We start from the raw sequence: 12120 nt of genomic DNA, 5'->3' as shown, positions 1-12120 counted from the left end.
GTGACAGACAGCTCACAGACTGTTTACAACCTCAGTGTCCAGGCAGAACCCTTCAAAGAGCTGTTGGGTTTGTGGTCCACTGTGAGGGCCTTTGAAAAGCTCTAAGAATGTCCGTAACCTGGATTTTGTCCTTCAGTCCAGATTTTGCCCTTTATTTGTCTTTATTTTATCTCTTTCTCTCTTTTTCCTTAGAATCAGTTACTTTAGCTTTTGTTATAAATGCAGAAAGTTTACAAAAAAACTCCTGTGAACATTGCTACAATGAAGCAGTATTTGGGAATAATTTTTACACAGAAATGTGCTTTTGCTCAAAGGCCAAACAAATAAAAAAACCAACACCTTAATTCACTGCATTCACCACCAAGATCCTTATCCAAGATCACACATTTTATAATACAGCAGCAAAATAAAGAACTTTTTTGTATTCTCTGCCAATAATTTTTTTCTACCTGTGCTGTATCAAAACATTTCATCTAAATCTTTTAATCATTTTCACTCTTAGTGAATATTAGAAATTGCTCTGGCTGCCAGACTCTGAAATGCATAAAATGAAAATGGCCTTCATAGAATCATAGAATCGTCTGGTTGGAAGAGACCTTCAAGATCACCGAGTCCAACCATTCACCCTGCACTGTCAGAGTCCCTAAACCATGTTGCTCAACACCAAATCCACACGGTTTTTAAACACCTCCAGGGATGGGGACTCCACCACCTCCCTGGGCAGCCTGTTCCAATACTTCACAACCCTCTCTGTAAAGAAATTCTTCCTGATATCTAAATCAGTATTCTCCAGAATGCAATCAACTGCAAAGCCAGAGAGGGAAGTTTCAGACAAGAGAAATGCAGTTCATGTGGCACTATATACGCTTATTTTCTCTCATCTTGGAATTATACTGTATCATTAAATGATATAACCATGAACTGAAAATATACAGATATAGATTAGAAATTAATTTTTACAGACTGAGCAGGGACTGAATTTAGTGGACAAAGCCTCTTTGACTTCAGTAATCTTCTAAGTGAGATAGTGATAAAGTGCAAATCAGTACCTATGACAATCAGTAAATGTGGATTTTTAGAATTGCAACAGTCTAAAACTAGTATCATGCAGAGAGAAATTGTCTAAATATGTAGTTAGACACAGTAAAACCAGCAGACATTCAGATGCTAACACACCACCAGTCATTAGAAATAAACACTATCTTAAAAAGAATCTGACTTACTAAGAAAAGTCTGATGCCCTGTTAATCTAAAGACAGTTGGTGTTCTCCACATTACATAGTTTTCCAAACAGAAGATAGCTAAGCAACTTATTTATTTCAGTCAGTAGAGTCATAGAACAGATGGTTAAGTTTGACAACTCTGGAGATTGTCTAGTCCAGAATCCTGCTCCAAGAAGGGTAAATCTGTGCCATAATGTATGTTGCATTATCTATTGAAATGTCTATGTCATACACAGTTTTCATCTGCGAATGTATCAAACAGATAACTTTTTATAATAAATAATACAGTGCTATTTTTCAAAGATCCGTTTGCATGTGCAACTAGGGATTTCTTATTTTATTTCTGTTTTTCCCTCCTTATTGCGTTAGCTCTAATAAAATAGCATTTTTAATGATCCCTCAGAGGGTCTGAGTGCCTTTCTTACTGTGATGATAACAAACCTGCACCTCTTGATGCAAAACAATAATGCACTGCTACCACTGAGTTTTGAAAATCTGACAAAATGATAGAACTAGTTTTCTGCAGAACTTAAAGATGGGGTGCAGAACTGAGAAGAAACTTCAGGATCTATTCCAGTTGTTTGTGTTCTTCTTTTTCTACATTTTGCATCATTTCCTGGGATTATTTTGGAGCATAGCTTCATATTTGCTAAGGTTTAAAAAGTTACCTCTCTTTGGGAGGCCACTGGTGCCCCATGGCTGAATCATGATAACTTTCAATAACCTGAAAGCCCACCTCATATATGTGAATAAAACATTGCTAAAAGGTGTGAGCAGAATTCAGAGTTCTTACCTGAGAACATGAGACTTTTAAAAAGACATTCAGGGCAAGAATTTTCTTACACAGCTGTTTCGCCAGGAAACATTTGTCCATAAACACCCTTTGAGAATGTAGCAATGGTTAAATACCTCGATGCCTTTGTAATGGAAAAAAAAACAAACAAACAACCAAAACCAGAAGTGATAAAATGAAATCTCGCATTTTAAAAAAAATCCAGGAGATCAACATGTTTTTGAGTGTTTTGTAAACAACACCAGCAAAAATAGTGTTGGAATTGCATGATAAGCACATGGCCTAGCCCTTCCTAATTATTGAGACCTAAGTGAGGCATAGCTGCACCTGATTTTGCACAAGAGCAGCTGTTGCCCCTCCAGACATTGCAAACCCAGTTGCCAGTGAATGTTTCGTGGCAAAGTAACAGCTTACCATTATCAAACGTATTGAGATCAGAAAAAAAAAAAACACTTAAAGATTGAAAGGAGGAAAACTACTCTATTTTCAGAGAAAACAAGGTTCTTCCTCCTTCACTGACAAGCAGCAGCAACAATCCTATGGGAAGGGGTGTACTGGTGGAGAGAACAGGCAACAACCTCGCATCGTTTCGCTTCAGCCACAAACCTTAGGATTGAGGAAAGCAACAAGGTAAAGCTCATAATGCATATATATTATTCATTATACAGTGATAATATACAATCATATTATTATGTTATAAGGCTAAACTAGAGTGATTAAAAGCATGTCTTTGGGCCTTAAATCTACAGAAATTTAAGAGACAGTTTAGGATAATATGAACATGAATATTTTCAATGTGGCTTCACATATGCAAGTAAGGAAGCATTTTAGATGGTTTTTCACACAAAAATCAAGTGAGTTGAATTATCTATCATTGAATTTTTATGCCTAATATTTTGTAACTTTAGTAACAATTCTATGCAAGTTAACATGTTTATTCACTGTTGTATCATCACCACGAAACAGTAAATTGTACCTTTAATGAAATAAATACAAAGAACAGAAAAAGTAAAAAGGCATCTAGTCCTCTAGTAAGACCATTAAAGCCATCTTAAAAACATGATTTCTATGGCTTTCTTCAATAACATATTTTAAAGTCAAATTACAAAATGACAAGTATTTATAGAAAACTTGAGAGGGAAGGAAACAGTTGGGAGTAACAGCGGTTAGAAATATTTTGTAATGAATCTAGCTGCACGCAGCCTGAGACAAGAACAAGAGAGCTTTATGAAGACAAAGCAGAAAATGTTTCCTGCATTGATAAGTCTGTTAAAATATCCTGGTTTTATGAAAATCCCAGAGTACATAATACTGTCAGTAACAAACACTGTGTTTGTGTCAATTAACTACAATGTAAAAGGTGCACCAGGTAAAAGGTGCACCAGGTTCTTTAACCTCTGTTTTGAGTATTTGTATTCCTGCTGACACTGTCCTTTATTACCAGCAGTTGCGTCTGAGGTCTAAACCCAACATATATACTCACTGGTCTGAAAATACCATAAACTGGAAAAAGGCTCTAAAAACGGTACTATTTTTACCACTGTTGTTATGAGCTGAATCTGTTTTGAATCTGAATCAGAAAAATAAACACAAAGGTGTTTACATTTTTCTATTAAAATTTCAGGAGACAGATGATTACAATACATTATAATTCATCTAAGACATTAATAAGGCTATTTTAACTTTCATAAATGATCTCTTTTAGAAATAAACCATCTACCATAAACATACATCATTCATGCATTCTAACAAACAAGATGTTTTCTGTACTGTAGTATTCCTTTTTCTCTTCCTTTCTGTATTTTCGTAATGGAATAGAGAGCCTAGAAATTGTTTTTATAAAAGCATACTAGACACTAGCAAAAAATAATAACAAATTATGTGAACTAGAAGCAAAACTTGATCTGAAAGCTACCAGAAATTCAGAGGTTAAAAATTGAATACTAGAAAATGATGAGCGAAGAAAATCAAGGATAGCAAGTAGAGTTCCAGTTGTAACTACTTTAATACTGTCATATATCTGTACAAGCTTTTCAAAAATGGAACCAGAGCTCACCACAAACCCATAGCACTATGATCCAACCCAGGCTAAGAAACAAAAAAATAACATCAATTTTCTGGTAATTACATAGCTTTGTTACTTAATAATTCCTAACCACTAGATAGAACTAAGCACAAATTCTTCACAAATAAAACCACAGTGTTTTGTATTTAAACATCAGAGCTGTCTATGGTTTACACAAATCAAGATAATGGATTTTTTCTATTTTGAAGACAAGCTCTTACTTCAATGCTCAGCCATTGGTTCTTACGAAGGAACTGAGTGTTCTCTACTTCCCCTAATCCTCTGTGAATCACAAGTTTATAAATAAATTCCAGTTACTACAGATTAAATATATACTATTACATTAATTTGTTTTAACTAAAATAATAAGAAAAAAGGTATAGGAACAACAAAGCTAAACTAAAACTGAATAAGAGCTTTAAAAAGTTCTGATAAAAGAACATTAATTAGACTGGTTTAGCTTGGTTTTATATAGAGAGATCAAATCGATGATGCAGTAATTCAGTATTTGTAATAAAAAGGCAATGAAAGTAAATAGAAGATGATCATTCCATTAAAAATATGAATGGTGCATCAGGATATGGAATTGGGTTACAGAATACCATCGATCCAAAGAAAATGGACTATTGCTGTTAGCTAGAAAATTGTACAAGGACAGGTTTTTCAGTTTGTAGGGAAAGGGATCCTGACTTGATGTATAAGAACTATCACTGGCAAAATAACTTTTTAATGAATAGGCTTTGTTTTCTTGACTAAATAAAACCCAGAAACTTTTCAACTCAGGTTAGATAATAGAGTTCATTCAAACAAAAATGGAGAATTTGTTTTAAGGAACTTGCCATAAAAGGAACTTAACTATGCTCAAAGCTGCCCAAAGAACAACTCCTTGCTTAGTGGTCACGTCATTACCACCAGGTCTTATGTCATTCGCCCACAGTGAAGGAGATGTCATTTAATTCTCTCTTCAGTCTGAAGGACCTGCAACTACACCACCCAGAAGCGAATTAAGAGATATTGGTACAATTGGTACAATTTAAGGGTGAAACATCCTCCTTTTTTTGTTGTTTTTGGAGCTGTTCTTTGCATAGACAAAGAGGGTCTAAGCTCCTAACTCACAGGCAATGGCAGGAGGTGGTACCTCTTACTACAGTAGGTGGTAGAAGGGAATACCCTGACTGCTTGGCAGCAGCATTAAAAAAAACAAATTGTGAGCCTCTTTCAGTGGTTTTGTGAAATCATTTCCTTGGCTTTTATTATAGTATCTGAAAACTAACCGGAAATGTCAAAACATTTTAGATGCTTCATGAGACAAACCATTTTGACATTTTGAAAACGTTATCATTTTCACTTCATCTCAAACTATTTTTTCCAATTCGATCCAAATTCTGAAATCTTCAAGTACCATCTTCTTGCTACTTTTGTAGCAAAAACCCCCAAAATTTTCACAATTCCTGTCAACAAGATTGCCCTACAAATATCCAAAGCAGAGTTTGGCCTACATAATAAAATCAAAGTTATACCTGTTATGTACTTAATCATTATCAATAATCTTCTATCACAAAAATATTCCCCTCTAGCCTGTTTTTTCCCGTTTCTCTTCAGTTTCCGCTCATCATCTCCAACTGTTTTCTATTTTTGCATATAATTTTCATTCTCTTTCTTCTGCCTTTCTTTGCTAGAAGCAAGGCCCAAATGACTTTGATCTCCTCTGTCAACTATAACTCTCTTGCAAGTTCACCAGCATATAGTGGTCACTCTTCTAAGAAAATTAATACATAAATAGAAAAGATAGCACATGAAATTCAAATATCATGGGAAGAAAGTTGCCACTTTTTATGGGGAGCCAATTAATAAATTAGGTCCATTTTAAAGATGATATGTGTCATAACACAGATTTAGCTTTAGACTCTCTGCACCGAGATATTATGCCTTTATTTAACACCATGCACCGTGATGACCTACCTCCTTCTGAACCGCTTGAATGGGAAGTGTCGAGCAGGGCCACCGTGGAGTCACCAAAAACAGAATGGAACCCACTAACAAGCAGAGATCTTGTACATGCAGCCAATACCACAAGCCAGCCTCAGCCCCCAGCTGGAGGAGGATATGAATTGTCTTCTTGAAGCTTATCAGCCACATCTTTTGTGCATACGACATGACGCAACACGCTATGTATCCTTCTCTCTTTAAATGTGGTAGGAAAAGAGGACCTATATTAAACCAAGTCTTTTTTTCTTCAAAAATAACAGGTGGAATACATGCAACAAACACGAAAAATTTGCCATCCATTTGCTATGCAGTGTACCGCACAGCTACCACAACACGAAAATAATAAAAAGCAGCATCCACGGCAAGCTCTGATAAGTTACTCCATAAACAGTAAAAGTAACACTCAAGTTCCCGTAAATCTGTGCTCTTTTTATGCCCTAGGCTCCCAACACCCACCTTTGCTCACCTGTCAGTTCTGCTGACATGGCCACCAAAGGAAAGACAGGATATCTGCGGGCCCGTCAGCAGTGCCTGCTGGCCAGCCTGCCACTATGGCCACCCACTGCCGAACACGGAGCAGTGTTGTTCGCTCTGAACTAGTCTTGCTCTTCTATCTTAGATTTCACAAAAAAAGCTAAGAAGGTATTGCATGTAAATTGAATTTTTACCACGTCATACTTCCGTTCTGCAGTTACACTTAAAATTTGAGTAAGACATCCATCGCTCTGCAAGCTGGAGCTGCGGTTCTAATTACTCAGCAGCCCCTCAGGAGCCCGCCCTACCCTTCACCTCCATTTCTCCCGGAGACAGGGTGATCATTCATGGCAATCAAGATTTTGGCTGTACCTCCAGCAGGATTTTTCACAAGGCCCTGATACCAGCACAATCCATATCCCTAGCACCGCTTTGGTCTCACCTATGCGTGATGTTTCCTGTTCCCTCTGTGACACTTCTCACTGGCAAGAACCGTGCGTACATTTTCTGCTTTTCAACGCCATTTCCAGCGAGCACATTTCCCTCCCACAAGACAGCAGCCAGGAGGCTGTGTTGCCTCCCGCATGAGGCAAAGGTCCCACCACCAAGACGTCTGCCCAAGAGGCGCCATGGTGCTCTGTGGGCTTCAGTGGTGAACTTCCAGCCCTGGGGAACACCCCCTCACACAGCCTTTGAGGGAGAGATGCTACGTCAGTCAGATGTGAGAGATTTTGCACTGATTGAGAGAATGTTTCAAGGCAATACATGTAGCAAGAAACTCGTAGATCTGAGGGGATTTTTTTCTTTTCAGTTACATTATTTATTTGTTGAATTCTCTTCCAGAAAATCATCAGTGCTATATACAGCAAAAGCATGCTGCTGCATTTACATAATTTTGTATCATATTCTTGCCTAAGTTGCTATTCAGTTATGATAAATATATACAATCTTTATCACACCTGGCATTGATATTTGAAAACCTCACGCTGCACCGTAAGCAGGGATGGATTGCACCAGCCAAGGCAGTACTAATTTCGTGTTGCGCCATATCAATGCCCTTCCTCAAGGGATCTTCAGCTCCAGCACTGCCCTTCTTGGCCCTTTGCATTGCCACTGAATGATGTGGTCAGTGATCCACGCTCAGCTGTCTCTTCCGCCATGAATTTAAAAAAAAAAAAATCAAGGTAAACAGCAAGCTGCAAATTGCGTTCAATTCCACATCCATAGGTCTGTAATGTTCCATACAACAGCAAAATCAGACACTGTCATGGCTTGTGTTCCTATTGCAGCAGAACTGCAGAGGACTGGTAAGTACTTCAGCAGACTGCAAACAGTGGTGCTCCTCTTCTCACCTCCACCCTGCCCCTCTGCTCTCCAGCTCCTGCTTCTGTCTACCTCTCCACCTCACCATGACTGCTACAGTGTGCTGAAGCTCACTCAATGAGCAGAAGATCCACTGAGGATTTGCCGAAAAGTCATGGCTGGGTAAAACTAATTGCATTTATTATAAATATTCCTATATTCATAGTGAGTCAAGCACTGACTCAGTAAAATTTCTGTCTGAATTAAGTCAGATTCTGGCCTTACTATTAGATATAGTCCTTAATAATTTCTAAAGCTAAGATAATAAATTTCATATATGTATATTTGTGCGAATAAAACCATTCTTAAGGAAACTTTGCTAATGGTAGCTAAATACCAAGAAACACATCATGTTTTGTAACTGGACAAACAAAAAAAAAGATTAGAATAATTGCAGTTCTGTACAGTTTGTCGCCTTCTAGAGAGTGGAGTGTGAATTTCAGCTAGAAAGAAACAACTTTTCACAAAGCGATGTAATCATTCGCCTGATGATCAGCTTTGATGGATTCCAGCACCTGAATCCTGTGCCAAATGAAAAGAATCTCTCAAGCAAAGCTACATTCTCTGTTCAGATGATAATCCAGTGTCAGAAAACTTTTCCATTGCTATTTCAGTGTTCTTTTTAATTAATAATTCTCTTTTTTCTAATGTTCTCTTTAGTAGACATGTCACTGTTGGCTTTGACCAGCCTTAGCTTTGGTGTAAGCAGCTCCCAATGAGCAGGTGGAGTGTAGAACTGGGCAAAGGATTATGAGACCTAACACCTAAGCCCAGCTATGTGCTCTGGTTTCATGTGGGACAGAGTTAGTTCTTCCTTTTAGCAGCTAGAAGAGCTCTGTGTTTTCATTTTAGTCTGGGACTCATTATGAGAAGAACATTGATAGCGCACTGATGTTTATAATTGGCACTGAGGCCTCAAGGACCTTTCAGGTTGCCGTGTTCTTGCCAGTGTGCAAGAGTACAACAGGATAGCGGGGAGCATGGCCAGGACAAAGGGCCCACAACTGCCCTTGTAAGTTGAACTTAGATTTAGGATCGAGGGACAAATTGACCAATGAAGTATTACATATCATGCAGCGTCATGCCCAGTATAAAGATGAGGGTTGACCAGAAAGAAGGGCCTTGGCTCTTCCAGGGCCCTCACTCTCAGAGTGCTATCGCTCTCTCGCTCTCTCTTCGAGCCTCTCACTTGTCCAGGATTGAATCATAGAATCATGGAATCATAGAATGGTTAGGGCTGGAAGGGACCTCAAAGATCATCTAGTTCCAACCCCCCTGCCATGGACAGGGAAACCCCAGGAATAATGTATTATTATTGGTAGTATTAAATTGTTCTTATATCAACCCAGGTGTCTCTTTCCCTTTTCCCCTTTAATTATCTTCCCCATCCCCTGGGGGTGGAGGAGGGTGAGCGAGCGGCTGTGTGGAGTTTAGTTGACAGCCTAACCCACAACATTGTGTCAGTAGCCTTGAGCTTGTTTCTTCTTTTCTCTTTTTGCTTTCCTTGCCATGCTTTGCTCAAAATGCCATCTTTTTACATTGGTATTGTCACAGCATGACCTGTCTGCAACAAAAGCACAGTGGAGACCTACACTTAAACAGGATTTCCAGGTAGAAGTAATTAACAGAAACAACATAAACGTAAGTAGAATGAGCCTCGACATAATCTGTTTCATTGACTTTTGTGATATTTCAGTGATGTAGGACAGATGAGATGCAATTTTTCCTTAGAAAATAAGGAGGATTCCTCTGTAAATGTCACTTTCCTGGTAACCATGAGAATGCTCTTTAGAAGAGTGCGAATGTTAAGTGAGGTGAATAAGACTTCAGTTTTCCACAGGACAGTGTTATTCTTTTATCTTAATTCTTTCCCTGAAAGGAGTTGTAGATCATGGTTGCTCCCTTAGAGGTGCAGAGAAGCCCAAATTACTTGCTGTCACAGGCACAGTGAGAGTGGTTTGGGTTGCTCGATGAGAAGAGTCCTTCAGTAATAACACTCTACAAATTGTATTACATAGTAAAAGAAGATGCATTGTCAGTCAGAATTTCACTAGTCGGTCTTGAATGATAAGTATCAGAGTTTGTCCTTGAACCACGTTTATTGTATTTCTTGTATCTCATGCACCATAAGTCCTTCATTAACCTCACAAAATAACTTCTGAACTTCACTCCAATAAACGCATAGAGCACAGGGTTCACGCAACAGTGTAGAAAGGCGATGGCTTCAGTGGTGTATTTCGCATAGGCCATTATCTTGTCATTGTCACAAGATTTGTCTATCTTGCCCATATTTACAGCTGTCACAAGAAGAACAATGTTGTAAGGTACCTGGCAAACTAGGAAAACGGCTACAATCAATACGATCACCCGGATTGCTTTGTTTCTTTTGGAATTCTGAGCTTGTTGTAAGGATTTGACAATGCACGTATAGCAAAAAATCATGAATATGAAAGGTATAAAAAAACCAAAGCCAACTTGTAGACACAGCAGCAGTGTTTTCAGCATCGTGCTTTCAGACATTCTGTCAAACCTGTGATCGCAAATCTCTTTGGTTTCATTGGAGGAGAACCTGTAACTTTCACTGTACAGAAAAGAGGAACTAGAGATTAAAATTGATGCTATCCACACGGCCAAACAAATGAGTTTGCTATACGCGAGCGTTCTTGCCCTGAGTTTAAATGACTTTGTTGCCTGTACGATAGCAATGTACCGGTCCACACTGATAAAGGCCAAAAGCAGCATGCCACAGCTGAAGTTGATTGCATAGATACCTCTGGCCATTTTGCAAACGAAATCACTGAAAATCCATTTGTCAGCAGCATAATTCACTGCCCACAGTGGGAGAGTGAGAACAAACAGTATGTCTGCTATGGCCATGTTGAAAAGGTACACATCCGTCATGGACTTGGCTTTTTCATATAAAGCAAAGGTCATCACTACAAAGATGTTACCAACTAGGCCGATGATACAAATCAGCGAATACACAACTGGCAGAAATGCTTTTGTGAAGTTCCTGACTTCCAACTTAGAACAAGGTTGTGTGATTAGAGAAGCATAGTCTGAATAATATGGATAATCTGTGATACGAGGCTCTGTCTGTAAGAAAGAAGATATCCAGTTAACACATAGGTATTAATCACTGATTTCTATACAATAGAAAGATGATAGATAACAAAGTCATACAAATACAAGGTACTCTAGAAATCTTTTGAAAATTAGTATACGAGTATTATATGGCTTGCTGATTTGAAATGGAACTGACATTTCCCTTATGATAACTGTAATACTTTTGTCCAGTCCTTCCCACACCTCAGCTTCAAGTCTATACCAAACACATCTCAAGATAATCCACAGCACTGTTGTTTCCTCCAACACTACATGTTTTACACTGTTTCCACCCATCACACACCCCAATTACAAATGTATTTAACACTGCAGAGGAGACTTGTAAGAACTAGAGAATTTCATAAAATCTTAATTAAAATATGAACATGGAGATAATGTTTTTGGATGGCCCAAAGGTTTCCATCTTTAAATACATTATGCAGAAAGGATTAGTCTGCTGTCACAGAAGAAACTATGGTGTAAAAGTCTGAATTTGGAGTAGACGTCTAGACTTCCTTTACCATCAAGGGAGGGGAACAGGTCTTTCTAGCGTGTTCTACATTTCATACTAATGTAGCTTGACTCAATCAAGCTCAAAAATGATTACTTGTCTCCACTCAGCTAGACAGGTGACCCGGGATGGCTAGTCTGAGACACTGTTATCTGCACCACAGACACTAAACCTGTAGTTACATTAAGAGAGTGCAAATCCAATAAACAAGAGTGCTTTGACAGTGAACTCTGCTGTCAGAAACATCTTTTCAGCTAATTACTCCTGAGATTAGGGCATTTGGACCAGCAGCCTCCAAGAGCTGGGATTTCCAGATTCTTTGCTTCACTGATGTACTAACACAGTTTATCAGTAAAGTACTTACAGGATTCATTTTGGCAGTACACTTCTCCGAAAGAAAAATACGTTGCAAAGAACTTCAAAATGCTTTCCCAAGGATTTCTGAAAAGAAAACAAAGTAGATTGGATTGGAAAACCAGCACAAGAAATGTGACAATCGGAAATAAAATTTTTATTCAAAGAAGAATCTCGTCACTTCAGCTATACCAACGATATACAGGAGCGTCTCAACAAATCACACATCTCTGCAGCACATTGT

At 38.3% G+C, this 12120-nt stretch overlaps 1 protein-coding gene across 1 annotated transcript; it reads right to left on the bottom strand.

The window, feature by feature from the left end:
- Window positions 1–9916: 9916 nt before the first annotated feature.
- On the bottom strand, window positions 9917–11895 carry CCR6 (C-C motif chemokine receptor 6). The gene is made up of 2 exons (XM_009982543.2): window positions 11887–11895; window positions 9917–11002 (listed from the first exon to the last, which is right to left on the bottom strand). The coding sequence occupies exons 1-2, from the start codon at window positions 11893–11895 to the stop codon at window positions 9917–9919; spliced, it is 1095 nt and encodes a 364-aa protein (XP_009980845.2).
- Window positions 11896–12120: the final 225 nt, after the last annotated feature.

This window comes from Tauraco erythrolophus, chromosome 2 (genome assembly GCF_009769465.1).
Source record: "Tauraco erythrolophus isolate bTauEry1 chromosome 2, bTauEry1.pri, whole genome shotgun sequence".
NCBI classification, from domain to species: Eukaryota; Metazoa; Chordata; class Aves; order Musophagiformes; family Musophagidae; genus Tauraco; species Tauraco erythrolophus.
This window is presented reverse-complemented; position numbering and strand designations above follow the sequence as displayed.